This window comes from Convolutriloba macropyga, chromosome 5, assembly GCF_964194025.1.
Source record: "Convolutriloba macropyga chromosome 5, txConMacr16.3, whole genome shotgun sequence".
NCBI lineage: Eukaryota > Metazoa > Xenacoelomorpha > Acoela > Convolutidae > Convolutriloba > Convolutriloba macropyga.
This window is the reverse complement of record NC_134472.1, coordinates 2,215,463-2,241,129: the sequence shown is the minus strand read 5'-3', so window position 1 is coordinate 2,241,129 and position 25,667 is coordinate 2,215,463. Positions and strand designations below refer to the sequence as shown.

The 25,667-nt window shown below is 38.9% G+C and overlaps 2 protein-coding genes across 8 annotated transcripts in view; one reads left to right on the top strand and one right to left on the bottom strand.

The window, feature by feature from the left end:
* Window positions 1-23,959, top strand: part of LOC142339716 (uncharacterized) — a 48,255-nt gene extending 24,296 nt beyond the window's left edge. For 5 of the 7 annotated variants that reach the window (XM_075389940.1, XM_075389938.1, XM_075389937.1 and 2 more), the window contains 6 exons: window positions 9,020-9,112; window positions 9,757-9,858; window positions 10,508-10,615; window positions 11,467-11,799; window positions 23,107-23,281; window positions 23,562-23,959. In XM_075389940.1, coding sequence (XP_075246055.1) covers window positions 9,020-9,112; window positions 9,757-9,858; window positions 10,508-10,615; window positions 11,467-11,799; window positions 23,107-23,281; window positions 23,562-23,817 — 1,067 coding nt within the window. In that variant the 3' untranslated portion in view covers window positions 23,818-23,959. The remainder of the gene's footprint in view (window positions 1-9,019; window positions 9,113-9,756; window positions 9,859-10,507; window positions 10,616-11,466; window positions 11,800-23,106; window positions 23,282-23,561) is intronic. The other 2 variants (XM_075389941.1, XM_075389942.1) reach the window with 1 other exon arrangement.
* The window catches only part of LOC142339038 (methylglutaconyl-CoA hydratase, mitochondrial-like), a 398,030-nt gene that overhangs the window by 340,745 nt on the left and 31,618 nt on the right, over window positions 1-25,667 (bottom strand). The gene's annotated exons all lie outside the window — the stretch shown is intronic.

Below are 25,667 nucleotides of genomic sequence, written 5' to 3'. Positions count from 1 at the left end.
CAATCATTTCATAGTTTATTCTAGGCCTAAGTTTTTGTGTTTAAACTAAATTTCAATTTCTCGCTAGTGTTTTTTTGTTCACATGTGGCATTTTGACATTGATTTTCTGTTTTTTTTATTTTATATCATTTTTTAGTAATGATTTTCTCAACTCACTCGTAGTCCGTTTTAGGTCTAGTTTTTCGTTTAGTCAATAAAAAATTCTTTGAATTGTACGCCAGGACTTACTATGTTTTTGTAATTCCTATTGATCACGATTTTTGTTTTACATAGGTCATGATTTTCACGTTTGACTTCTGACTTATTCACTCACTGTTTCAACTGATTGGATTTTAAGTTTTTCAAAAACTGAATTACATGATTTAGTGAATACGGTTAATGTCAAAAGAGCAAAATAAAAAAAAAACGGGATAAACCGATAAATCTTTTTGAATTAGGTTATCAAAGTTCATTAGAGCAATTTCTAGATGATATTAGTATTAAGCTTAACACCCTTCAGTTTAAAAGCTGAAGTAAATATAGGTTTAGATTCTAACTGAAATTGCACACTGAATTAGAACAATTTGTCAAACTTCGGGAAAATTTTTGTCAATTTCCATCTCTTCTTTTTCCTGTAGCTGTTTGGATCCCAATGTGCGCCTAGCGCGTCAACGGCGGCTATTTTCCGGCAATTTGCCGGCTATGTTATTGAAAGTCAAACAAAAACCTAGAGATCACGACAACAAGTGCTAAGGTAGCAGGAAGCCGGAAATCTTCAAAGATCAAAATTCTTCTCATTTTTCAAGTAAAACTGTTAGTACCAAATCAGAAGACAAAGAAAACAATCAACTTTTTTGAGAAAGAAAATAAAATAATTCGAACTTTTTCAACCTAATTACAAATTTCAATGAAAATAGAAATGGTTGATTTGTGTTTTACAAAAACTGGAGAAAAAGATGTTATATATGTAAAATCTCTCAGCCAAAAAAGGCAGTGGATTGTTATGATGTGCTAGACACATTTTATAAAGTTTTCTCGAAAAAAATCGCCAGCTTTTACTTTGTTTTTCAATAAGTGCGTGGACAAAGTAGGTATTCCAAAGTCCGAAACGATTGTTCAATAACATCAATAACAAAAAAGAGTGAAACAACACAGAGAAATACAGATCACCGATATAAGTTCTGTTAACCGTTGAAAGCATATTACTTCTTAGGTTTTGACAGAATTAAAAATAAACTCAACTTTATTTTGCAACAACTAAATTAAAATTATAACGATATGGTTACATATACTTGAAACAAACAATAATTCAAATCAATCAACCAAAAATATAAACATCAATCAATTTTCTTAGAAAATCATCTTAAAGAATCATCAAATGTCATCTTATTTAGCAACGAGCAATTTAACGAATGTCTCTACGCTGACGACAGTGCTAAACACCAAACTTACGCAAAAAAGAGGAACGAATAGTCCATAGGCTGTCATTACGACGCAGATGTATACTCCAAAAATTCCGCCTTAGTAAAATTGGCTCGAAAATTAGATACATACAATGAATAAAATTAGGAGACATCCTTTATATCTTACTTTTCGCAAGAGGGGTTCCGCCACTTTTGCGAAATAAAAGAACATTCGGTGCGAAAGGAAGGTTACAATTCTTGTAGCACGTTTCCGCTCAATTTAGGTATCAATTATTCGCGCGCATTTGGAGCATGCAATAAGCACTTTAAAAAAGATTTAATTGAAGCTTTCAAAGCTTTAAAATGCTTTAAATACATGCAACCACAAAAATCGATTTCTTTCCGAAAAATCCCTTGCACATCAAAGGCTTTGTATATCAATGTGGGACTGGCCGATTTTAATAAGTATTAATAAATAGTACTAATAAGTAGTATAAAGTAGTAATAAAGTACAATAGGTTGTAACAAAATAGTGATAAAATACTATTAGTAGTAACCAGTTAGGCTCAGTTAAATAAGTAGTAATTAAGTTAGGCTTAATTGCGGGTTATATGCAAAATCGAGATAAATTGCGTGCGAAAAATTGCTACATAAATGGAGCGTATGCGTGACACAAGCCGTGCAAAAAATAGGTTACAAAGGTTGTACTTGTATTTCGGGGTTAGGATTAGGACACTTTTGCGAACACCGGATTCTAATTTCCCTTCCGTTTTGCCGGTTTCTGCTAAAGTAGCTATTTTCCGCAATATTGTTCCACTTTCTATGTATTAACATAGTAAAAACGAACACGAGATACACGCATCGGGCATATATGCCCGTGACGATTTTGGGTATGCCTCTGCGTCGTAATGTTAAGCTTTGTCACATTATAGTTACAGAAAAATTCACTGACACTCAATGTCAAGAAGACCCAGACAATTGACTAATGGAGAAATGAATGGCGCACAAAATTAGAAAAGATACATCTTAGAAATAGTTCTGTGCAAGTCTAGACCACCTACTAAAATTGCGGAGCGCAGCAATTAACAAAAATAGGTCTACTGTTTGAACAATTTTCCAAGAAATACAAAACAGGTATGAGTTTTTGGAACTTATGTGCAGCCGGTAATACAATATGGTGTCTTAGTGTTTGGATCAACAACAAAATGTATAATAGAATCTCATAACGGTAAAGCCAACAGATGAAATCCCCGGAAAAGTGCCTGAAAAAAATCCTGAGTGTTGAATCAAAGGTCTTCTTCTGATGCACATATGAATTAAAATCTTTTCAACAGACACTTTAACTACACCAGCACATTCAATATGGTTCAAGCGTGACTAAAATTATTTACATCGTGTAAAACTATCAGCATACAAAATTTCTGTTCTAAGGCACCCAGCAACAGAAAAAGGCACAGTATATCAAAGTCTACATAAATATGTAGCACATGTTTAATTGTAGTACTTGAGATAATACAACAGACAAAAATCCTCAGTTTTGATTTTTAAAAACCAAAAATTGCCGAAATTTAGTTTGAAAAGATTATGACTTCTCGTTCCTTGACAACCTGAAGAAAAAGAGCCCAGACTAAAAACAATACAACTGCAATTGTTTGTTTCATATTACACGTTCACTTGACTATGATTTCGTATAAACTATAGTCTGATCAGTGGGATTCGAGTTCACTTTAGTCTGGTCAGAGACGATTATTTGGCGCGCAGGCAACTGTGATCATAAGACGCTGGTGGGTCTGATTAGAGGCCATCTCGATTATCTGGGATGGTCTTATCAGATGCCATTTAGCGACATGGATCTCAACGTCTCACATTACAACTCCCTTGCACATTACTAAACCTGACAGATAGAAAATGACTGAACCCAGGTTGAGGTGCCAGACCGAAAGCTGATATTGTGCGTTCATGTCCAGACTCTCGTGCATTCTTACCAAGACTTTTGTGCGTTCATTCGTGTTTGCAGACCGTTTAATTTTGAATGCACAACACCCCCTCGTGCCTTCATTTCGGTCTGGACATATCCGGCTTCGATCCTGCACCTCAACCTGGGAAATTACTTTTTGCACGATAAATAACATCCCTTATCAATGGGCAGTAATATCCACTTAAAGAATTGAAAACATCATTCCATCAACTTACAAAGAATCCACTTTCCACTTATGATATCTTCACAGACAAGTTGTCTCATTCTCACACGTGACACTGGCACCCAAGTCTGGAGCATGCGACTAACCCTAGTCGAGATGTAGATTTTATGAAAAGACCCAAAAAAACAAGGGGACAATCGACATTGACCTAAATAACACGGTCGAGCACATACCTAACGTCAATACAAACTCTTTTCATGCAAGTTCATATACAGCCTTTTCGTAGATCAAAACAGTAGAGCTCACTTATTTCATGTGTCGAGTCATGGTCTTATCATAGAATAATATAGCCGAGAAAAAATCTCGCCAAAGTCAATACGAAGTCTTTTCATAGCCCTTTTCGACCGAGCACCGTCTTTTCATGGAGAATTTTGGTCAAGGACGGTATTTTCATGAGTCTATATCTCAACTAGCGAACCTTCAGATTCACAACACAGATCAAGCACAGCAGCAGACATGAAATGAGCAATTCACAGACACAAAGTCAGCACCTAACAATTAAAGACCGTTGCTCACCATGGCACGGAAGACGATGTACTTTGAATATCAAAGAAACATATGAACCATAGCAAATTTCTGCAAGCAAATAGTCTAGCAAAACTTCATCTTGAACTTACGATTCTTATTTTCTCTGCTGGCTTTATGTTGGTAAGTTTTAGTCAGACTTTTCTTAATCCAGGCTCGATTTAACTGAATTTTAAGGTAAATATTCAATTAAAAAATTTCTTTCAACGGTAAAAAAAGTAATGCATCAACATCAAAACCCGAACTGTTTCAGAATTCTGAGTGAAAAATGAGTTATAAAACACTGTTTTATTACTCAATTTTCACTTTGAACTCTGAAATAGTTTGAATTTGTGATCATGATGCATTACTTTTTTTACAGTTGAAAGAAATTTGCAGAAAAAGACAAAAATTGAAAAAGAATCAGTTTTCGAATTTTTCGAGAACTGCAATTAGGAATTTTTTCAAAATATTTTACCAGATTATATTTTAAAAATCAGCCTTTACAAGTGAAGCGCTTTTTGAAATTCTATATGCTCCAAATTCCAAAACCCATTGTCAACAGTAGTACATAAGGGTGAAGCTGAATCTTGGTGAACTTCCAGACAACCAATTATTTAATATATCAATCCAAATTTGCCGAATTATTTACGAAAACTTCTGAAAAACTGATAAATGAATCGGTTGAAAGTTTTAAAAACTCAAGGAATGTTTAAAAGTTGCATATTATATGAAAGTTGAAACTTTTTTGCACTAATACTGGGCATATTGCGTCAGGATGGAGCAAAATTTTGATCAGTATTGAAAATTTTATCAGGAAATTCAATCTGTCGAAAATAATAACAGCCCTGACTTAAGTTTTAGAGCATTTTGGCACTGAACCAGTATATTTCACCAGTAGAAAACGAATTCAGTTATGAAAATTACATACCCAGAGTATGTTAAGTTTCTGCATGCCCAGTTTATCTTCAGTCTGATTAAATTGAAGTCATTGAGTTTGCCCAGGCAAATTTTATCCCGCATAGTCTGAAAAATTACTAAGCCACCAAAATTAGTTCTGAGCAGCGCAAACTCAGACTTTTGTAGCTCAACTGGCAATGCTACAGTAATACATGCGCTCTATATAATTCATCTAGCTTGAAGGTAATTACCAAAAATCTCACACGTAGTGGTTACGTTTTGCTGAGCAATTTAGAAAATACAAGTACCCACGCAGAATTTCGAATAAATCAAATTTGGTCTATAGGAGTGGGGTTGAAGATTTTAATTTTCATGCAGTTAATTTTACTTAAAAATGAAGATCAACCAGTGTAACTTGGGGCATGAACAGAGTAATGTCTATCCAGGAAAAAACAAAATGTCTTTGGACTGATTCAGCTTTGAATTGCTCTCACGCCAGCCTCCGGGAGGGCATATACCACTTTCAATTTTGTGCCTTCTCTTCTTGTTATTGCGGTTGAGCTAAAATCTATGTTCAACCATAACGTTAATTTTAATCAATTTTGTATATTCGTTTTGTCGTGAAATTGCAAAAACGCAATTGTTCGAGAAAACAAATAGATTATTTGACAAGATCCTTCTATCTCTGAGATATCATTTACTGCGAAAATCGGCATTTTGATTTAGACAGTCCGCGTTGTCTAGAGCTTGTTTTTTAGGTTTTTGAAAAACTCTGAAGAAAACTAAAATTAAACGTTTTTCAGCTGGACGGGTTAAAGCCATGGAATGTGAACGGCTAAATTCTTTCTATTTTTAAGTCGAACGGGCAGTCGGACATTAAAAGTTTTAATTATAGTTTAACTACAATCGTCAATTACAGAAACAGTTGCATGCGACATCTGTTTCACGGATACTTGCCATGTTACCCCTACGTCAAAACACCAATTTCCGAATACACACAGCTCTATCAAAATCAGAAACGCAAAAATTTTGTGAAATTTTTATGTTGCATTCTTTAGTATAATTGCGAAGTAGCATATAGCACAAGCACATGCTACAAGCATATTTTATGCTAGTTATTTCGAGAACTTGTTCCGTAGTTTGTCTGTAAAGGTTTTATATCAAATCCAAGAAGTCATTGACAGATCAAATTGGCCGATTATTGTTCCGACCCCACTTGTGGGGGGAGGAACTATATACTCAAATGGGTTTTTTTTGTTCCGTTAATTTTGGTCGACCGATATATTCATCGTAGAGAAATGTGCGTAGTATCATTAAAAAGTTCGTCCAGCGTAGAATTCGAAACTAAAAAGATTTTTTTGAATTTCGTTTTTTCGAGGAGTTATCGGGGTTTGAAGTTTCATGTGAACACTGGACATTTGGTTCACTTTTGTTCACTTTTACCGTAATTTTCGTATGAATTAACGTTTTTTCTACAAAAAATTTAATTCAAAACTAGATTTCACGCCAAAAAGTAAATCAATTTTAGGTTTTTAATAGACTAAAGGAGGTAATAAAGACTAGTTCTAGTCTTAGAGGGAAGTTTAATATATAAAAAAAATCGAATTAGGTTTGGGAGCTCTTTTTTTTTAGAAAATTTTGCAATTTTGTTGTTTTTTCAAGTCACCTAGAGACTACTAGACACTTTTAATATCGAAGTTCCGTTAATGACAAACCTCTTTTACGATCAAATGAAGCCCAATGAACAAAAAATTTGTTTCGAAGGGATCGCTCATGTTTTTTTTTGGACTCGTATCTCAAATTTCGTAATTTCAAATGAAGTTTTGATTTATTTTTTGAGGTTTTACTAAAGTTTTATAATCCTATGGCATAAACTTGTTGACTAAAGGTGCAAAAGATTTGCTAATGAGCATTAAGTGAACCTATCTAGTGCTGTGAGTGGACAGCTAATGGCTGTTAAGACTTTGAAAATAAATTTTCGAAAGTTTTCTAAAATTAGCAAATCATAAACCTATTTTTGTGAACTGTAAGTTCGTCTCAGTAAAAACAGGATTGAATTCCTTCATACCACTGCAACATAAATTAATCTCATTGGCGGCTTTGGTTATAGGTCTTCAATGCACAAGATTTCAAAGTTTTTTAAAATTTTTGTGGACATTTCGTTTTATTGGTTCATTTTGAAATCTTATCAGGTCATCCTAATATTGATGGCTACATCTTCCTTTAGTGAAGACGTCATAGATAAAACTTTCTGAGAAAAAAATATGGTTTAAATGGCTTCAACACTTTCTTCTCCCAGTTTTCTAAAGAAATTTTGGTTTTTTCCTGTATTTGTTGTTTTTTTTCATAGTCATAAGAAATATTGTGATGTGTTATTGACTACCTAGGCATCATAATTATCTTTGTATTCACATCGTGGCATAGCTGAGCGTATTCATTGAATTCCTATGAAAGCTTTTGAGTTTAATGGCTGTTAAGACTTTAAAAATATTTTTTTATTTTTTTTGAACAAAAATTAATCTTGAGCTTATTTTCGTGGATTGTGGGTCAGTCTCGGTAATGGCAGAACCGCTTTTTTTCTACATCAGCAACAATTTATCTAGTTAGCTGTTTTGTCTTCTAACTATTGGTTTTTTTTTACTTCGGTGCACGAGTTTTCATAATTTTTATAATTTTTGGATTTTTTTTAGTAATTTTGGTTCCTTTTGAAAACGTATTACATTATCCTAATATTGATAGCTCCCATTGGCTTATTGAAGACGTTCAATGGATCGTTGAGAAAGTTTTCAGAGAAAAAAGCTTATGGTTTAAATAGCTTCGGCACTTTCTTCTCTCAATTTTCTACCGAACTTTTGGATTTTGCCTGTTTTTGTTGTTGTTTTCATAGTCAATGACTTGTTGTAATGTCTTATTGATAAATTTTGAATGACAAACATCCTAGTCGTCACATCATCTAGGCATAATTTAGCGTATTAAATGCCTTCCGTTGAAAGCTGTAGAATTTTTTTGACTTTGATACTATGGGTTTTCTCAAAAATTTCGTGGTTTTGATGTATTTTTCTCTGCCATACGACTTATTGTGATGAGTTATTGATGTCACATGAACGAAACCTATGATTGCTATTTCATCGAGGCAGAATTTAGTGTGTTTAATAAACTTAAAATGTAGCATTTTTTTTAAATTCAAACATCTATTTTTGTTATCTCTTCATTTGGTTGACAATTAAGTCAAAAATGTAGATGAGCTCGGGTCGGAACATGTGCGAACGCAAATTAACGAGCTGTCTTGTTTAATATACTTAAGTTTATGCTAAATAACTTAGCTGGTCTACACAAACGATATGTTCAAAGTTTTTATTTGGGCTGTTGTAGTTTCGAGTGCATCGTCTGGACAAATGTTTTTAAATGATATTTAAGACTTGTTTGAAATCAATAATATAATAGGCCTCAAGTTGAGCTCATTGGTTGTTTTTGTTAGAATTCTGTCCACCGGTTTAGTTATTGGGCATATAATTTTTACCCCACGTGCACGTGCTGTTTTTTACATAGCAACTTGCTAAATAACTAGACAGTTTGTTACTGGAAAACGGGTATAAAAAACAATGGGGGTATCAAAAACAATAGGGGGGCTTGAAAACAATGGTTGGAACAGAATGTATCCGATTCTTTTTTATAAAATGTAGATGATCTGGAAAATCTCATTTTTATTGAGGCAGAAATATCCAATCATTTTATACACCCTAGACTCGGAATTTATGAAAAAACCTAATAATTTCAAGTGTGAGTAAACTTTGAACCAAATTTTCTAATTGTTCTTTTATAAGTCCAGCCAGATTCGTTTCATACCAAAAATCTACCCGGAACACCCTTTTCATGCTTTTTATCGGTCGAGGACGGTCTTGAAATACCTCCGGGACTAGACTAGGGCAGCATTTTCTCGAATGACATTCTTTGTTTGGAAATATATTTGAAAAGAAAACCTACTTTACAGTTAATTTCTTTTATAATAACTGTTCTTTTTACAAAACAAAGACAACGAGAAAGCTGGGAAAGGGAAGAAAGGAAAGAAAGGAGGTGATGTTGCCATTGCAAACGATGAAAAAGGCAAGAAAAACGGCAACGATGGTAAGTCTGTCTGGACCAAGAATACACGAATGTAGTTTGATTTCTCAATTTCTCATTATAAATGTATGCGCACCCTGTGTATTTCACAGTAGCAGTGGTATCAAAAACATCGAATAACGGTTTGGGTGAAAATGAATACGCAATATTTTAACTATTAACAATCTCGCAAGGCAAACAACGCGAACTTTAATTATTGGAAAATTTGCCAAGAACTAAAAAGTTTGCAAGCTGAATGTTTGGATAGAAAAAGACTGGATGTTTGGATAGAAAAAAAGCTTTAAATTTTTCAGTTTGATATGAACTGGCATAAGATTTTTGAAGTTATGATGCCTCGAATAATGGAATTTGCCGCCCGTTTGTCCCAAAATTAGGTACCCCAAAATCACAGAATGTATTTTTTTCCTCGTCAGACGCTCCAGTCGCTTATAACTGCGTCGCAAATTTTCCTCAAAGGTGAGTAATCAAAATTGGAAATATGGAAACAATTGAGAAAATTATTGGACGAAAGGATGAAAAAAACCATTTGTGAAAATATTGACATCTGATTGACTTTATCACCCTTTTAAGAACCGAATTTTCACGTTTTATCATATCGGTTAAAAATTAGCCGTTGAGTAATTGTTCTATCATGCTGATTTTGCAAGTGACCGAGGGCAAGAAAAATGGGAAAGGCAAGAAAGGGAAGAAAGATGCTGCCGACCAGAATGCTGCAAAAAGTGACGAAAAAGAGACCAAGAGTGCAGAAGGTAAAAAATGAACATCCTGTAAGAGTGCAAGTTTATAATACTGAAATTATTGCGACAATTCTAATTCACGACTGCATTTTCTACCCAATTATGTAATGGTGGACTGACAGTTGAGTTTCCACAGAACAACTTGCCGCATTCTGTACAAAACTTATATTTTTTGAAGTTTTTCCCAAAATTATACTGTAATTTCTCGGACAAGAATTCAAATATCAATAACATAAGCTCGCTCTTACATTTTTGAATCGCATATCTTGAAAACAAGCTGTACAAAAAACAAAATTCTGAATAGTTTTTGATAACATTCATCAGCTGAAAATGTATTAATCTTGAGGAGACTGCGCTGTCCAAGTGACAAGATGAAGAGGATAGTAAGTGACCTCAAAATCATTAAGAATAAATAGGCGATCGCCGAGTTGGCCGACAGGGGTTTAGTCGACAACCAAAAATATGAACTTAAGTGGGCACATCGACAGCACACCAGTTGTCGTAAGGCCCGGAAGAACTGGATGAACAATCCATTTCTTCGGCCAATCAGAGAGCGTCGAGTAAATTTCTCATTTTTTTCCTTGTCGGCTAAACCTCCTGTCGGCTAATATTCGGCAGCACTTAAATCATATGCCACTGGTGTTTTCCGCTTGTGATCAAGGGAATGGAAAAGGAGAAAAAAAGAAGGGAAAGAAGGGAAAGAAAGGTACTGACCCTGCTGCCACTGGTGACGACGTTGGAAAAGAGGAAAATGAGAATCACAAAGAAGGTAAAATATAAACACCCACCCATTTGTGTTCACATCGCATCGCACCCACGCTTCAAAATTGGGATGACATCATTCAGCACAACACAGCACAGCACAACTCATTTTGAGAGAATTCATCTGTGGGCTAAACACGGGATATCACCCGGGTCCACTTGATTTGTCGGAAATCGATCGGCGATAAAATAATGTATAACAACTCAAAAAATATTTGCAGAAAATGGCACACTTTGTTCAGTCATCGATTTGGCTAAACTTTAGGTTATAGATCAAAGCAGAAAAGCGAGATAAAGTTTGGTTAATTCTTTGTGAATCCCAGAGTTGTTCTTGCTAGATTCTTGCTCAATCCTGAAAATTAAGAGCTGTTTCAGTGATTAAATTTGCTTTACACTTGTGTCTCTCGGACGCCTCATTCGATCATCATTGCTTCCACATTTTCATTCATTTGTCATTCGGGTCCTTCCCACTAAAGCACCCACCGACCCCTCCCCGCCTCACGATAGCATAGCCCCCTCATTGTGGTATAGTTACCATGATTAGTGGGGGGCGGGGTTTAGGTTATGACCACTAAGCTGGAGGGGGAAGGGCTATAATGAGAACAACCCTGTCATTCCTTACTCAGCAAGATCACATCGTGACAAATTTTGGAGCAAGTCATCACCTCAATAAGAGCATCTCACATAGCAGACTGCGGAAATTCATCTTGACACTTTTAATAGATGAAGACACTAACAGTCTGTGTTGCAAGCATCACATGTTCTCTTTTCGAAACTCAGATATCATGATAAGATCTTTTTATCATTTCCCTGTTTTCATGCAAGGATCGTTGAGTTTGGATGGTTGTTGAATTTTAGATGGCAAAAAGAGCGAAGCGGGATCAAAGAATGGCGATGAGAACGAGGGTGGAGAGCCGGGTACCGACAGGGAGGGCTGGGCCACTGGACCCAAACCGGATCCAATCAAGCCCACAATTGAGTGTCCAGGTCCAGGGCCCGAGGACAAGAGAGGAATCGAGCGGATTCTGCAATTAGCGACAGTGTATGATGATCCAGATTACGGTGGTTGCACTATTTCTGGGCTGCTCTCAAGTGAAGTTGTGCTTCTTATGGTGAAGAAAACACACCTGTTGGAGGCTGTACTAACTCATAAGTGCACTTTGATTGCGAGACACGAGGGCAGAATTATCGGTAGGTTAAAGAACCCCGTTAATGTGGCTTACCCATTCAAGGGAGCAGAGTCTTCCCAGGACTCCTGTGCCAATGATCAATGATACATGGAAAATCGTAGAAAAAGTTAATTTTTTGTAGACATAAAAGAATCATAAATGATTTGTTTTGAGTTTACAGTGGGGTCGTACTAAGAAATAGTCTAAGGACAGTATGAAATAATATATGGTCTTTGTATGAAATCAAAGAAACTTCCAACTGGTTACAAGCATTAGCCTGAATCGAGCATACAACTTATTGCCGAGCCAAAAATTGCCGAGGATACTTTGCAAATTCTTTTTATACTCGATAACATTGATCAGTTTTTTCATACCAATTATCGGTCGAGAACGCTCTTTTCATAAGTTGAGGCTTCGTTCTAGGTTGTCAATTTCGACGTAATCTGGCAACAGTGGTTCTCAAATTAAAACCCAGATAAACGCAAAGTATTTTCAAGACCCTTTCAATAATTATTCCTTCCAAAATTGACTGCACGAAAAGGAATGAGGTCTGTTAAGACAGTTCGGCACCCAACTTCCAGGTAAGTTCGGCCTAAATGGAACGAAGTTTGAAGCATTTATGGTAACCGTGTGTCTTTATGCTTGACAGTTTTTGCAGTTTTCTTCTAGAAAATTCTTTGCTTTCAAGTGACTTTTTATGCGCGTGACTTCTTATTTTTTGTGTGATCTCAATTGCTCTCATCATTCCGAAATAAAGTTTGCTGCTAAACTAAAAGGATAGTGAGCGCTTGAGCATCAGAGACGTCTACCTGACATACTCGAGTTCGTGTGTTCGAACCCCTATACGCTCGCTGGTTGAATACATCCATTAAAAAATGTCAGCTACACCCCCTAATTTAACCCCCCCCCCCCCCACCCCCGCATCATGCAACTCGAGAGCAATTCATCCAACCTTTATCAAATTACGCAGTGACTTCGCATAACTTCAAAGATCTGGCGATTACTTGTACAACATATTACCAACAATCATAACAAGTAGGTAGAAATTTTGGAAATAACGATTCAAATTGCTTAGTGTTAACAAGTAAATAGATTTAAAGCGAGAGATTATTGTCCAATCAGAAACGAGTATTTCTAAGCAATTTAAATACGCATAGTAATCGTTTCAATTTACGTAGAAAGGTCGGAAAAAGTTCGTATAACCTAATTTTAAGTAAATATAACCACGATATGTACGGATTAAGGTGGTTATCGGCTTAATATTTTTAGGTTCTCTAGACGATTTTTGATCGATTATGAACTGATTCTGACGCAACGACATCAGACAAAAAACCATTAAAAGAGCATCAAAAACCTTGCCGTCTAAAATCTCACTTGTTGCTATGTACGTTACAATCTTAATACGTTGCTATCATCGATGAGCTTATATGTTGCTTTATATTAACGAAATTAAAACGTTGCTTTATACGTTTGAATCCTTAACGAAAGACTGATTTATCAGCTTCATTTTGGCGCCCAACGTGGGGCAGTTCAACCTTCATTGATCGATTAAAAGTGTGCAAGAAACTAAAAGCTTCATCTTGTGGGAATTTAGCCTTTTGTGGTTTTATACCTGCATTAACAGCTTCAGATGCCTCATCCGAAAATACAGTTCCTGATTCGGAATCGAACCAAAGTCGGTCAGAAGAGGTTATAGCGATTTGTGCCACGGATGAATGGATAGCGGTTGCGTACGAAACTGGAGTTTCTTGTTATGCAACTCGGCAATTCAGCGGTTAAGCTTGTCCTAATAACTTTTCAACGTGGTTTCAACGTGTAACGGAAGGTCGGCCAGCGTTTTTGGCGCTGAAAAGTTTGAAACAATCTTCACGTGAAGAACGGTCGGAGCAATTGATAATTGCATGTGTAAGTGACAAGTGGGAACTTTTAATTTGGAAGCAATTTGTGGATTTAGACAGTGTTCAATCATCACCTGTTCAATTTGAGGGAAAAACTGTAAGACAGAAGCTTCAGATTTTCTCTAGAGATTCACTAAATTGATAAAAATAATTTAGACGGCAAGTCTAGAAAACCTAACCCCTGATTTTGATATTTTATGGGGTATCAATATTAAACAATTACTGTGATAAATATTCGTAACCGGTCACCATTAACCCCCCACAAACATAATTTTTGAGACGAAAAATATCGATTTCGAAAATTTTTGGCTGAATTGTCGAAAATTTGTAAAATGTGATTAAGTCTGATCGTATATCAAAAAATCACCTCTGATATAGAGAAAACAGAGAACACATTATGCTAAATTGTTCAATTTTGAAAAATTTTGGTCAATTTTGATGCAATTCTGAAAACTTTAGAAAATCAATACCGAATATTGATAAACCGTATATTCAAGCTTAAAACCGTCCAGTTTACTGGATTACCGTTCCGTAATCAAGAATTTGCAAAAAATTGACCAAAATTTGAAAAAAATTGGACAAATGCATCAAATTTTGACAAATTTGTCAAAAAAAATTTTCCAGCAAGAAGGTTCGTTAATTGAGTGAAACTTATTACACAGAAAAAGTTGTGAAAATTTTCACAACCTCCGGCCTACAAAAAATTATCGAATTCCCATAATTTTTCTCGTTGCTCGTTCATATACCGTTTTTCGTCCGCGTTCTTTTCGTTCTTTAACTTTCCAATTCTCCGTGTTCCGTTTTTTTTCCCAATAACGTCGCTCTCCCAAAACTTGTTAATTGTTCTGGACTTTTTCAACTTTACTAATTTACTAGCCCCCCTGTTGTAGTATATTATTTTTTGCTGCTGTATGTTTGCGTGTAACTGTATGATTGTTAGTTGGTTTGGTTTGTTGCCTTCTAGGGTGTGACTTAAGTTTATTCTGGAGTTACAGCTAGATTGTTTCTTCACTTTTCCAGTTTTCATAGACTACAAAAGCGCTGCATATTAATTAACTTTTGCTGTAGTTTGTTTAATATTATTGGTATGCTGATTGGTTGTTTAGGTTTGATTAATGCTAGGGTGTGACTTAAGTTTATTCTGGAGTTACGGCTAGTAAATTCGTTGCTCTTTTCATCCATTTAGTATACTACTGCTTTGCGGTAAACTAGTTCCTTATTTGTATATTAAGCCCCATTATGACTTGTGCTAGTTTGCCTCTTGCAGTAGCATCTCTCCTCCTTCCTAGGGTGTGACTTAAGTTTATTCTGGAGTTACGGCTAGTTTGTTTGGTTGAGTTTGTTGCTGTAGTCTGCTAGCATAGTACTTCCCGACCTCCCCGCTCGTTGCTTAATCGTCTCCCGCCCGTTCCTTTCCGTATTTCCGTTTCGTTGCGCGCTACTCGCTCAACGCCTCCGTTCTGTCCGTCTCGTTTCCCGTTTCTTCGTGCGTCGCTCGTTCAGCCTTTCCGTCCCGTCCGTTGCGTTACCCGTTTACTACCGGCGTTTTCTCCAGTTCCGTTACGTTCCTTGTTGCGTTGCAAGCCGTTCGCCCGTCCTTTCCGCCCCGTCCGCTTCGTTTCCCGTTTCGTCGTGCTTCTTCCACCCAGTCCTCTTTCCCCGGTTGCCTGTATTCCTGTTTTGTCTCACGTTGCTTTCAAGCACGTTAGACGCCCTCTCCACTTTGTTACTCACTTTCGCCGAGTAATTCATTACTCGGTAAATTCTTTTCTGCTCTTCGACGTCTTGATTATCAAGTCATCGTCATTTGGGTTCGGTATAACCCTCATTCCACGTGTTTGGTTGAAAGTTACTCTACATTGATAAATTAGCCATTTCAATATTATGGCCGAACAGCAAGAAAAATTGCAAAAGCTCTAATGCAAGATCTAATCTAGAATCTGAGTTATGTAACATCCATAAGGACATCACAGATGCCATAGATCGTCAAGACAGGAGGGTTAAAGTTGAACGTTTGGTTTCTAAGTTGAAGGATGTTTTCAGTAAACTAGTGCAGAAGAATGAAGAACTATTTGACTTAGCCAGTAAAGCGGAGAACCCAGATTCAATTTACCCTGTCCTTGAGCAATGGTTGGATGACGTAACCAAGAACAATGATAAATTCTTGCTTGCGGCTGGATGCTATATTGACTCAGTTGCTGACCGAGACACCGTACGTGAGGGCGTTAATCCTCAAGGGCAATCTAAGAGAAGTTCACGCCGAACAACATCATCAATGTCTAGCCAGCGTAAATATGAATTTCTAATGGCAAAACTAAAACGCGAAGAGGTCGAGAAACAAGAACAAGCTGCCATGCGCCTCGCTAAGCAAAAACACGAAATTGCCATGAGGAAAAAGGAGCTTGAAATACAAATGGAGCAGATGGCACTTCAAGAATTAGAGGAAGACCATCGCCAGCGTGTTGCCGCAGCTAAATTAGATGAGGCTGAATTAATGGATAACCATTCATTGTTTAGTCACCACTCAAATGAACTGAATTTGATTAAAGATAGGGGATCAGATAGAAGTCAGAGACTTGTTCAGGATTGGGTAAATTCTTTTCCAGTAGGTAATTCACTGACTGCTGCAAGTGAGTTAATTTTTTCCCGTCCTGGTTCAGCAACCGCTGACCCTCATTTTCAAGATACTGCCACTAATCCTCCAGAAAACACATATAATGTTGCCGGTAACTTGAATAAACCTAGAAATGCCTTCTCAGTACACACGTTCAGGAGTTGCAATTTCTGTTGCTCAGCAAGAAGCGTTGTATCGGGAATACCTCCAGGCTCAACTGCAGCAACCACTCACTGATCAAAGAGTCGAGCAGGCACATAGTCCCTCAGGCAGTGGTAAGGTGAACCAAGTATCAGTCGACATACAAAATGTTGCACTTCCACCACTTCAGCCACCTATGCAACCTCCCCGGCCACCTTCACCCGCTATGGCACCAACGAACGCCATCTTTGTACCTGATTTTTCAACAAACCCACAAATAAATCAATTATTGGGTCCAAAAAGCTCCAGTGTGCCTTGTCAAATACATATGTCAATGCCTCAAGTTCCGCAACAACAGAATCCACCGCAAAGTAACATTCAACACCAAACACAAGTCCCTATTGCCCATTCCTCGCATAATGTACCTCCACTTCTAAACCCACTCGTGAACCCGCCTCCTTTATTCCCGCCTCAACAATTATATAATCCTCAGCCTCCCGTGGTTCCGTCGCCCATTCCAGCGAGCGCAACAACATACCTACCCGTACCCAACATTCCACAACAAAACATTGTCCATTCACCTCAAGCCCCCCTGTTACCATTCCCTACCGCACCCAAACTTCCCCTTAACCCCGATTTAAATTTGTGGCGTTTTCCTCAGAATACTCCCCCAAATTTGAACCAGGCGAAAAATAATGCAACCGTCTTCAACAACGTTCAACCGAACCTACCCCCAAGAACTGCTGACCCCACCGTCATCCATCCCATCTTGCAATTGAATGCACAACAAAATCTCAATAGCAACCACGCAGCAACCTGTAGCATCCCTGTTAACCCCTTTAGTACAACTACCAATATAGAGCCACCTTTTGTCACGCCGGTTATACAGCCCACATATGGGCATACTGCCCCGATACCATTGTGTTGGGGCGGCCCACCGCATCCCACGCCTCCAGCGTCAGCATCTGAAAATGCAAGCTTGATTAAGGCATTCACTGACGCCTTATCTAGCAAGAGGAATGACCCACTACCCGAATGGAAGTTGTCACAATACAGTTGGGATCCTCTACAGTGGCACGAATGGTATGGTCAGTTTAAAAGCGCAATTGACTCTCAGTCCTTAACTGATGATGTAAAATTGACATACCTTAAGACCCTCGTTACAGGTAAAGCTAAAGCAGCTATAGCTGAGTTCGCCTACTGCGGCGCAATGTACAAAGACGCACTGAAGACCTTAGAACGTAAATTTGGCCAACCACAGGCGATCGTAAGTGCACATTTGGACAAACTCAACAGCTTTCCACCATTGAAGATGCACAATAGCGATAACATCATTAACTACTCGGGGTGCATTTCAAGTCTTGTCGGGGTATTTAAATCGCTGTCATACGATTCGGATTTAAAGAGTGCTGCGCTTCTCAACACTGCCGTACAGAAGCTACCACCCAACATGAAGGAGTCATGGTCACTCTTCACGGTCAAAAAACATTGGGTGAAACCTACTCTTCTTGATTTCAACGATTGGTTAAAAAAGAAGGCCGAAGCGCACGATTTAATGAAGAATACCGCAACTAAAGCAAGGACTGAGTATACCATCAACTAAGTAACAAGATCAAAAGTTGCTTCGAAAGCATTCGCTGCAAACACACAACACAAGAGTAACCTTAAGCCGCAACAGAGATCTCCGTTGACATCAATCTCTATTTGCATTGTATGCAAAGGCAGCCACCGGTTGTGGGAATGCCGTGTCTTTAAGGAAAAAACCCCCACGCAGACAGCCAAGGTTGTGGCTGAGGCAAAGCTCTGTTTCTCTTGTTTGCGTGATAAACACATGTTTAGGCAATGCCCAAGTCCCCGTAAGTGTAGGAAAGATGGTTGCAACAGCTCCCATAACACCTTACTTCATGGAGCTGAAAGGGTTTTTCCAGCTAAACCCTCAACAAACAACAACATCGATACTTCGAAGTCAAACGCAGGTACGAGTAGGCCATCTACTGGTCAACAGCAACCAAGCAAAACAACCACTTTGTCTTCCGTGACGGATGTCAAAGGCCTCCTTCAGGTCACGGAACTGAAAGTTACTAATTCTTCTGGTACTAGTACTACGGCGTTGGTTTTATGCGATACCGCTTGCAGTAACTCTTGGGTGTCCGATAGTCTCGCAGCTAGACTCGGTTTGCAGGGTACCGCATTAAAACTGACCGTCAAGGGTATAAACAGGGAAGAACTCATAGACACAAAGGTGGTTCAATTGACTGTGACACCTCATAAAGACCAAGACTTCGAAGCATTCACTGTGCGTCCCTACGTGAGGGAAACATTAAACGTATGTTCTCACATCATTGACGTCAAGTCCATGCAAGAAACTTACCCACATTTGGCAGTTCTAGATCCAGTAAGATATAGCTATGGAGAAGTTGAGATGATACTTGGACAGGATGTCTACCACGCCATCCGCCCGTTAGAGTATTTTTCAGCCGACGAAAAGTGCTCACCGTTCGCTGTCCGCTTGCCCATAGGTTGGGTTTTAAGTGGCCCACTCCCGTCAAGTTCAAGTTTAGTCTCGACGTGTTTCAAAGCCAATATTGAACAGGATTTTGAATTAGCTTGTCAGGTTAAATCTTGGTATGATATCGAATCGTACGGCGCGTTCAAGCAAGTTGACCCACGATCCGCAGCGGATGCTCGCGCGCAGGAAATACTTGAAACAACAACATTTCATAACGGCCAAAGATACGATGTCGGTATGTTATGGGCTGATGACAACATCCAGCTCCCGAATAACTACTTTTCAACCTTGGTACAGCTCAAGTCTCTCGAAAAGCGGCTCTCGAGAGATACGTCATTGAAAGAAAATTATTCTAATACCATCCATGAAGACTTGGAAAAAGGTTACTTGATTACAGTCCCTGATGCTCACAAGTTCGAGCAGCGGTCGGATAAAGAGTGGTACCTACCACATCATCCCGTAATCAACCCGAACAAACCAGGGAAAGTGCGTAGGGTATTAAATGGTGCAGCAAAGTTCCACGGTACTTCTTTAAATAAATCTTTGCTCACTGGCCCCGACCTGCTCCAAAACCTAATCCACGTACTACTTAGGTTCCGTCAACATCAATTCGCCGTGTCCGCAGATATCGAGGGTATGTTCCTCCCAGTGGGTGTCCCTGACCGTGACCAGCTATCACTGGGTTTTTGTGGCGGGAGGACCCCACAACAAAGGTTGTAGTGTATCAATACACGCGCCATATATTCGGGGCTAAAGACTCGCCCACATGCGCTAACTACGCACTGCAACGCACGGCCCGAGACAGTGTTAATCAGTACCCGGAAGCAACCAAAGCCGTCCTAGAAAACTTCTACATGGACGATTACTTGGATTCGGCGGAGTCATCTGAGAGGGCTCTCAAAAGATCGAAGGAGTTGGTGCATCTTCTCCATCTAGGTGGGTTCAAGCTTACTAAGTTTGTAAGCAATGTACCAAATCTGGCTGATTGAATTGATGGGTCAACTCAGTCTACCGAACCAAAAGTAATTGCCTCATCTAAGGAGGATTCTTCGCACATGCTTGGGTTGAAATGGGATCACAACAATGATACTCTAGTTGTGAGTCGGGGTACCTCCAGTACAGTAACTAAGTCTTTAACACAACGCTTGGTATTGAGTCTAGTGTCTAATGTGTTTGATCCCATCGGCCTTGTGGCACCATTTACTGTTGGTGCCCGATTGTTACTAAAGGACATCTGGCGTGTCAGTGGGCAGCACTGGGATGAAGAATTACCAAAAGACACTGTAGAAAAATTCCTCGAATGGAGTGTAGAACTACCCAAGCTTGCCGAAATCAGCATACCAAGAAGTTACTTTTCGGGAAACTTTAACCACCTGGAACTACACATGTTTGGCGATAGTTCCCAAGAAGTCTTCAGCGCTGTTGCATTTCTCCGAGCTCAAGTAAACACGTCTAGTGAGCCAAAAACAGAGCTTGCATTTGTCCTGGGTAAAGCTCGCGTAGCACCTATGAAGATGATGACAATTCCAAAGCTAGAGCTGCAAGCTGCTTTACTGGCCGCTCGGTTGAAACAAGATATCTGTCGAGCCCTTACTGTGCATGTCAACAAAGTTTATATGTGGACTGACAGCACTACTGTCTTGCAGTGGCTCAACTCCACAAACAAGCAGCCAATATTTGTTGCAAACCGCGTATGCGAGATTTTAGAACACACTAGCGTTGACGAATGGAACCACGTTGCCTCAAGCGATAATCCAGCAGATGCCGGTACTCGTGGTATGTCCGCTGAGGTTTTGCAATCAAGTAGCTGGGTGAGGGGTCCAGATTTCTTAAGAACCAATGAATTCCCGTTCGAACCAAGCATCGAAGTAGTTAAAACATCAAACTTGGTATAGTAACTAAGGAAACTGAGGAAACCAATACATCATTGGCCGCATCCGTAACCAAGTCAACTAAGGAAACGCCCCCGCAACTAATTCCCTTCGATAAGTACAGTTCTTATCAGAAGTTGCTACGGATAACAGCGTACGCACTCCGCTTGTTACCTTCTCACGAATGTTACCGTAATGCCGATGGTAGCATCATAGACCCCACGGAGCTTGACGAAGCCGAGCGTCATCTCCATTATCTTGTGCAAGGGGAGTCATTCAATGCAGAGAGAAAAATTCTCCTCGAAAACAAACCCGTTAAACGGAGTAGCCGCATTGCTCCGTTATCTCCCTTTATGGGGCCAAATCGTCTAATCCGATCGACCGGCCGCATCAAACGGTTGGTCGAAGTTGACTTTGATGTAAAACATCCTATCGTTGTTGACGCACGCCATGCATTTGTAAAGTTGTTCCTCAGGCACACCCACGTTAAACATCATTATCAAGATATTGACTACCTGAGGGCTAAAATGCAAGATCGTTATACCATCCTTAAGTTACGATCCTCACTGCGTCCAGTTAAATCCAACTGCGTCACGTGCAGAATGTTCCGCGCTGCCACTATTCAACCCATTATGGCTGACCTCCCAGTAGAAAGACTCGCATACCAGTCTCCTCCCTTCACGAACACCGGGGTCGACTACTTCGGCCCGTTTTATGTTACTGTACGTAGGACTACCGAGAAGAGTCGGGGTTTCCTCTTCACATGCTTAACTACTCGTGCCGTTCATGTCGAAATTGTTCCTTCCATGGACGCCAGTTCGTGTGTAATGGGAGTGGAGCGGTTCGTCTCCCGTCGGGGTACACCAGCCATTCTTTGGTCAGACAATGGCACTAACTTTGTTGGCGCGGAAAAAGAACTACGCGAGAACATCGAAAAGTGGAACGCCACCAACACCGCCGTGGAACTTGACCACAAAGGCATCAAGTGGAGGTTCAACCCGCCCAGTGCGCCACACCAAGGTGGCATCTGGGAGAGGCTAGTACGTACTTTCAAGCGCGTACTTTACACAATATTTGGAACACGTCGCCTCACAGATGAGGTTTTAAGTACCACTTTTTGTCTGGTCGAACATGCACCTAATTCACGTCCGTTAACGCCCGTAAGCGCCGACCCGTCCGACCTAGGCACATTAACACCTAATCACTTTCTCCTCGGTAACCAAGCACGTAGTCTTCCTTCCATCATTGGTGTAGATGAGTTTGATCACCGTAAGCGTTACGCCCGCGCGCAGTCTTACGCTAACGCTATTTGGTCTCGCTGGATCAAAGAATACGTACCGGCGCTGAACCGACGTTCCAAGTGGCAGACGCCTGCCGAGCATCACCTTAAGACCGGTGACTTGGTTTAGGTAGTTGAAGAGACTAACCCGAGGGGTTACTACCCCACAAATCGGATCACTGAACTCCGTTACGGTTCCGACAGCGTCGCATGCTCCGCCGTATTGCACACGTCCTCCGGATCGCTCCTTCGCCTGCTTGTAAAATTAGTACCCATTCTCCCAGCATCATTTTCTGGGCCGGAGGATGTTAACAAGTAAATAGATTTAAAGCGAGAGATTATTATCCAATCAGAAACGAATATTTCTAAGCAATTTAAATACGCATAGTAATCGTTTCAATTTACGTAGAAAGCTCGGAAAAAGTTCGTATAACCTAATTTTAAGTAAATATAACCACGATATGTATGGATTAAGGTGGTTTTAGGCTTAATATTTTTAGGTTCTCTAGACGATTTTTGATCGATTATGAACTGATTCTGACGTCAATGACATCAGGCAAAAAACCAGTAAAAGAGCATCAAAAACCTTGCCGTCTAAAATCTCACTTGTTGCTATGTACGTTACAATCTTAATACGTTGCTATCATCGATGAGCTTATATGTTGCTTTATATTAACGAAATTAAAACGTTGCTTTATACGTTATTATGAATTGAATCCTTAACGAAAGACTGTTTTATCAGCTTCACTTAGGCTATTGATCGTGTTTTGTTAGAAATTTGAAGAGAGCTGCTCGGCAGCAAACTGATAAATTAACAATACAGGAAGCAGTCGCGAAAATCTCTGCACCAACATCGGCTCATTTTATCGCTAGATAATGTCAGACCGACTGATTTCTAATTTCTAGTAACGTCTGCTAAAATGTTCATTTATTGAAGTTTTACAGGTTTTGTTTGTAAAGTTTTTTGTACATGTTTTACTAGTACCAAAAGTGTACCTAAAAGTCTTTTATTTGAAGGTATTTGCTTGTGCACGGACAAGGGCGACCAGGAGTGGGAGAATGCATGGGCTAATCTGAAGGCCACTTTTCCCAAAATTGCGGACAGAGATGAGATTCTGAAGCAAGTGTACAAGGGCGACGAGACTCAGGCTGGAAAAACCGTCCAGATCCACCAGCTGGCGGTAGATTCCAGGTAAACTGCAAAAACAGAAAGTGTTTCCGAATAATGTTGCGTATCATTTAATTAGCTTTAAGACATTGACAAATGAAAAAACACAGAAATATCAGAGGATACGAAGGGCAATATTGGTTGCAATTTAGCCAACAGTCAACATTCTAGTTAAAGTCAAACATGACATGCTTTCACAGAATTTTTTTCAGACTTTGATTGAGCGTTTTATTCTGATGCTGCTTTTTGGTCGAGTATGTTTTTTTTATAGTTCGAGATCTAAGCCTGTAAAGTTTCACTTCAGATACCGCCGGATGACAGTAGCCACACAACTGATTGAAGAATGCGTGAAAAGAGCCGACGGTGAGAATTACCACAGGATTTCCATCATTTGCACAGACGCATTTTCAGAAAAGATTGTGAAGAAACTCAAATTCGAGGCACAAGGGGACCCTCTCCACTATAAGAAATTTGTTCACCCTACCACTGGATCTGTCATCTATAAGTGCATATACAAGAAGCCACACAAGAAAATGGTACACTACACGATGCGCTTTTAGTTGCGGATTCAAGTGTTCAGTTTATGTTGAGAACCAAAAAAAACTTTTCTGAGTATGATTAGACTTTGCGGAAACAATGTTTGAGTAAGGATAGGTTATGGTTGCAGATGAGACAAAGTAAAATAAAAACATCTTGTATTTATTTTGAACGCATGGAACAATTGAAAAAGGATCTCGCACAAATCATTTGAGTATTAAAGGCGCTAAATTAGAGTTCTTAGATTAGGGTTGATTATTGTGACAGGATTTTTTCAGCATTCTTATAGGCAAAACAAGAAAAAATGCTTAGAAAAAATGCCTAACACACTAACAGAGAAAAATGTCGCAAACCATTTCCGGTTCTTGGTCCATTATGGCTTGTTTTATTTTTTGTGTTCAAATGATTGGCATAAGCATCTGTTTTAAAAAATTCAAATCCCTCTGAAGCGCTGATTGAACCAATGCATATGCCTCAACACGGAAAACCCGCACTTGAAAAAAACCCAAGGTCAACTCTCCGCTTTCTATTTTATAAATACGTTTATAGGTACCACTGCACAGCAAAGTCGGTTACAAGAACGTTTGCGCTACTTCATACCCTTTTTTTGTTAGATGGTTGAGAGAGAACAACATAAATTGTGCATCAGATATGCTCCGCATAGCAAGACAAAAAGCTCTACTTGTTCAACGTTTACTTGACTACAGAAACGAAGCCTTGGAAAGCAAGAAAGAACATGAGAATGGGTTATAAATAGATGCACAAGTTCAAGAGCTCAAGACCAGTTGCTACAGTGGTTGGCACAATAGGCTTGGAAGGTACGAAATGTTGGTTCAAATCTAGTACTAGTCCAATTTCACATTAGTTGCCCCTGCTTAGACCCCCTGACATATTTCTAGTAGGTTTGCTCTCGGACGACTGACAAGGCAATCAATTTAAAGGGGGCATAGGCTAGAGAAACTTTAATGATGGGGAAACTTCTGCCTAGGAAAAAAAAATCAAACAGTCAAGCATGAACAAATAAATCAGAGTGAAATATAAAAACGGTCTAGAACAAAAAGGTCAAGCACAAATTATGCATTAAAATAGACACGCGTTTGCACTAATTCGTTCAAACTTCATAAGAGAAAAATTAAACGAACTAAGTAGATCGCTCGATTAAACATGACTAACGATTTTTCAACCTAACTCTTTTCGCTTCGCCAAGGAAATGTGAAAGGAAATGCTTTTGTGGATAAGAGGGCTCTAGAGCAAACCTTTTTCCCTACTGGAGTTCTTAGAAACGGTTATCAGTGAATTTGCTTTTCGCAAGAAGTAATATTGTTGTGAAATGTTAATCAGGTAGCCTTCATATTTCAGTTTCTCAAATGCTATTGAAGTCCGCAATGGTGCGGCAAAACTCACCTAAAAAATTCAATTATCTCTCTTGAATCCCATGGAATTGAATTTCAGAACTTCGTTAACGCCGATTTGGAATAGTGTTTTGAAAAGTAAGCTTGAGATTCTTTATCAACGAAATGAAGTTTCGTTCAAACGACTATCTAAGATGGTTGAAGAAGTTCCAAACAATTAGTTAGGCTACCTTTCATCCACTCTATTCTGCTCGGTCTTCTTCCGCGCTTAAATTTTCTAAATCCGGATGATCGCAGAAATTAATGAAACCAAAGAATAGCTAAAATCATTTTGGACATTCTTTTTTACGGTTAAATAAAAGGATTCATCAAACTAAAATAAATTGAGCAGCTATATTAATTAGAGATCATTCATGTCTTTTACAGCATGTCAGAAGTGGAAATTAATCAAGTTCACTAGTCTCTCAGTTAGCACAATTGAAGAAATCACGAGAACCTAATCGCTACATTGCAATAAATAC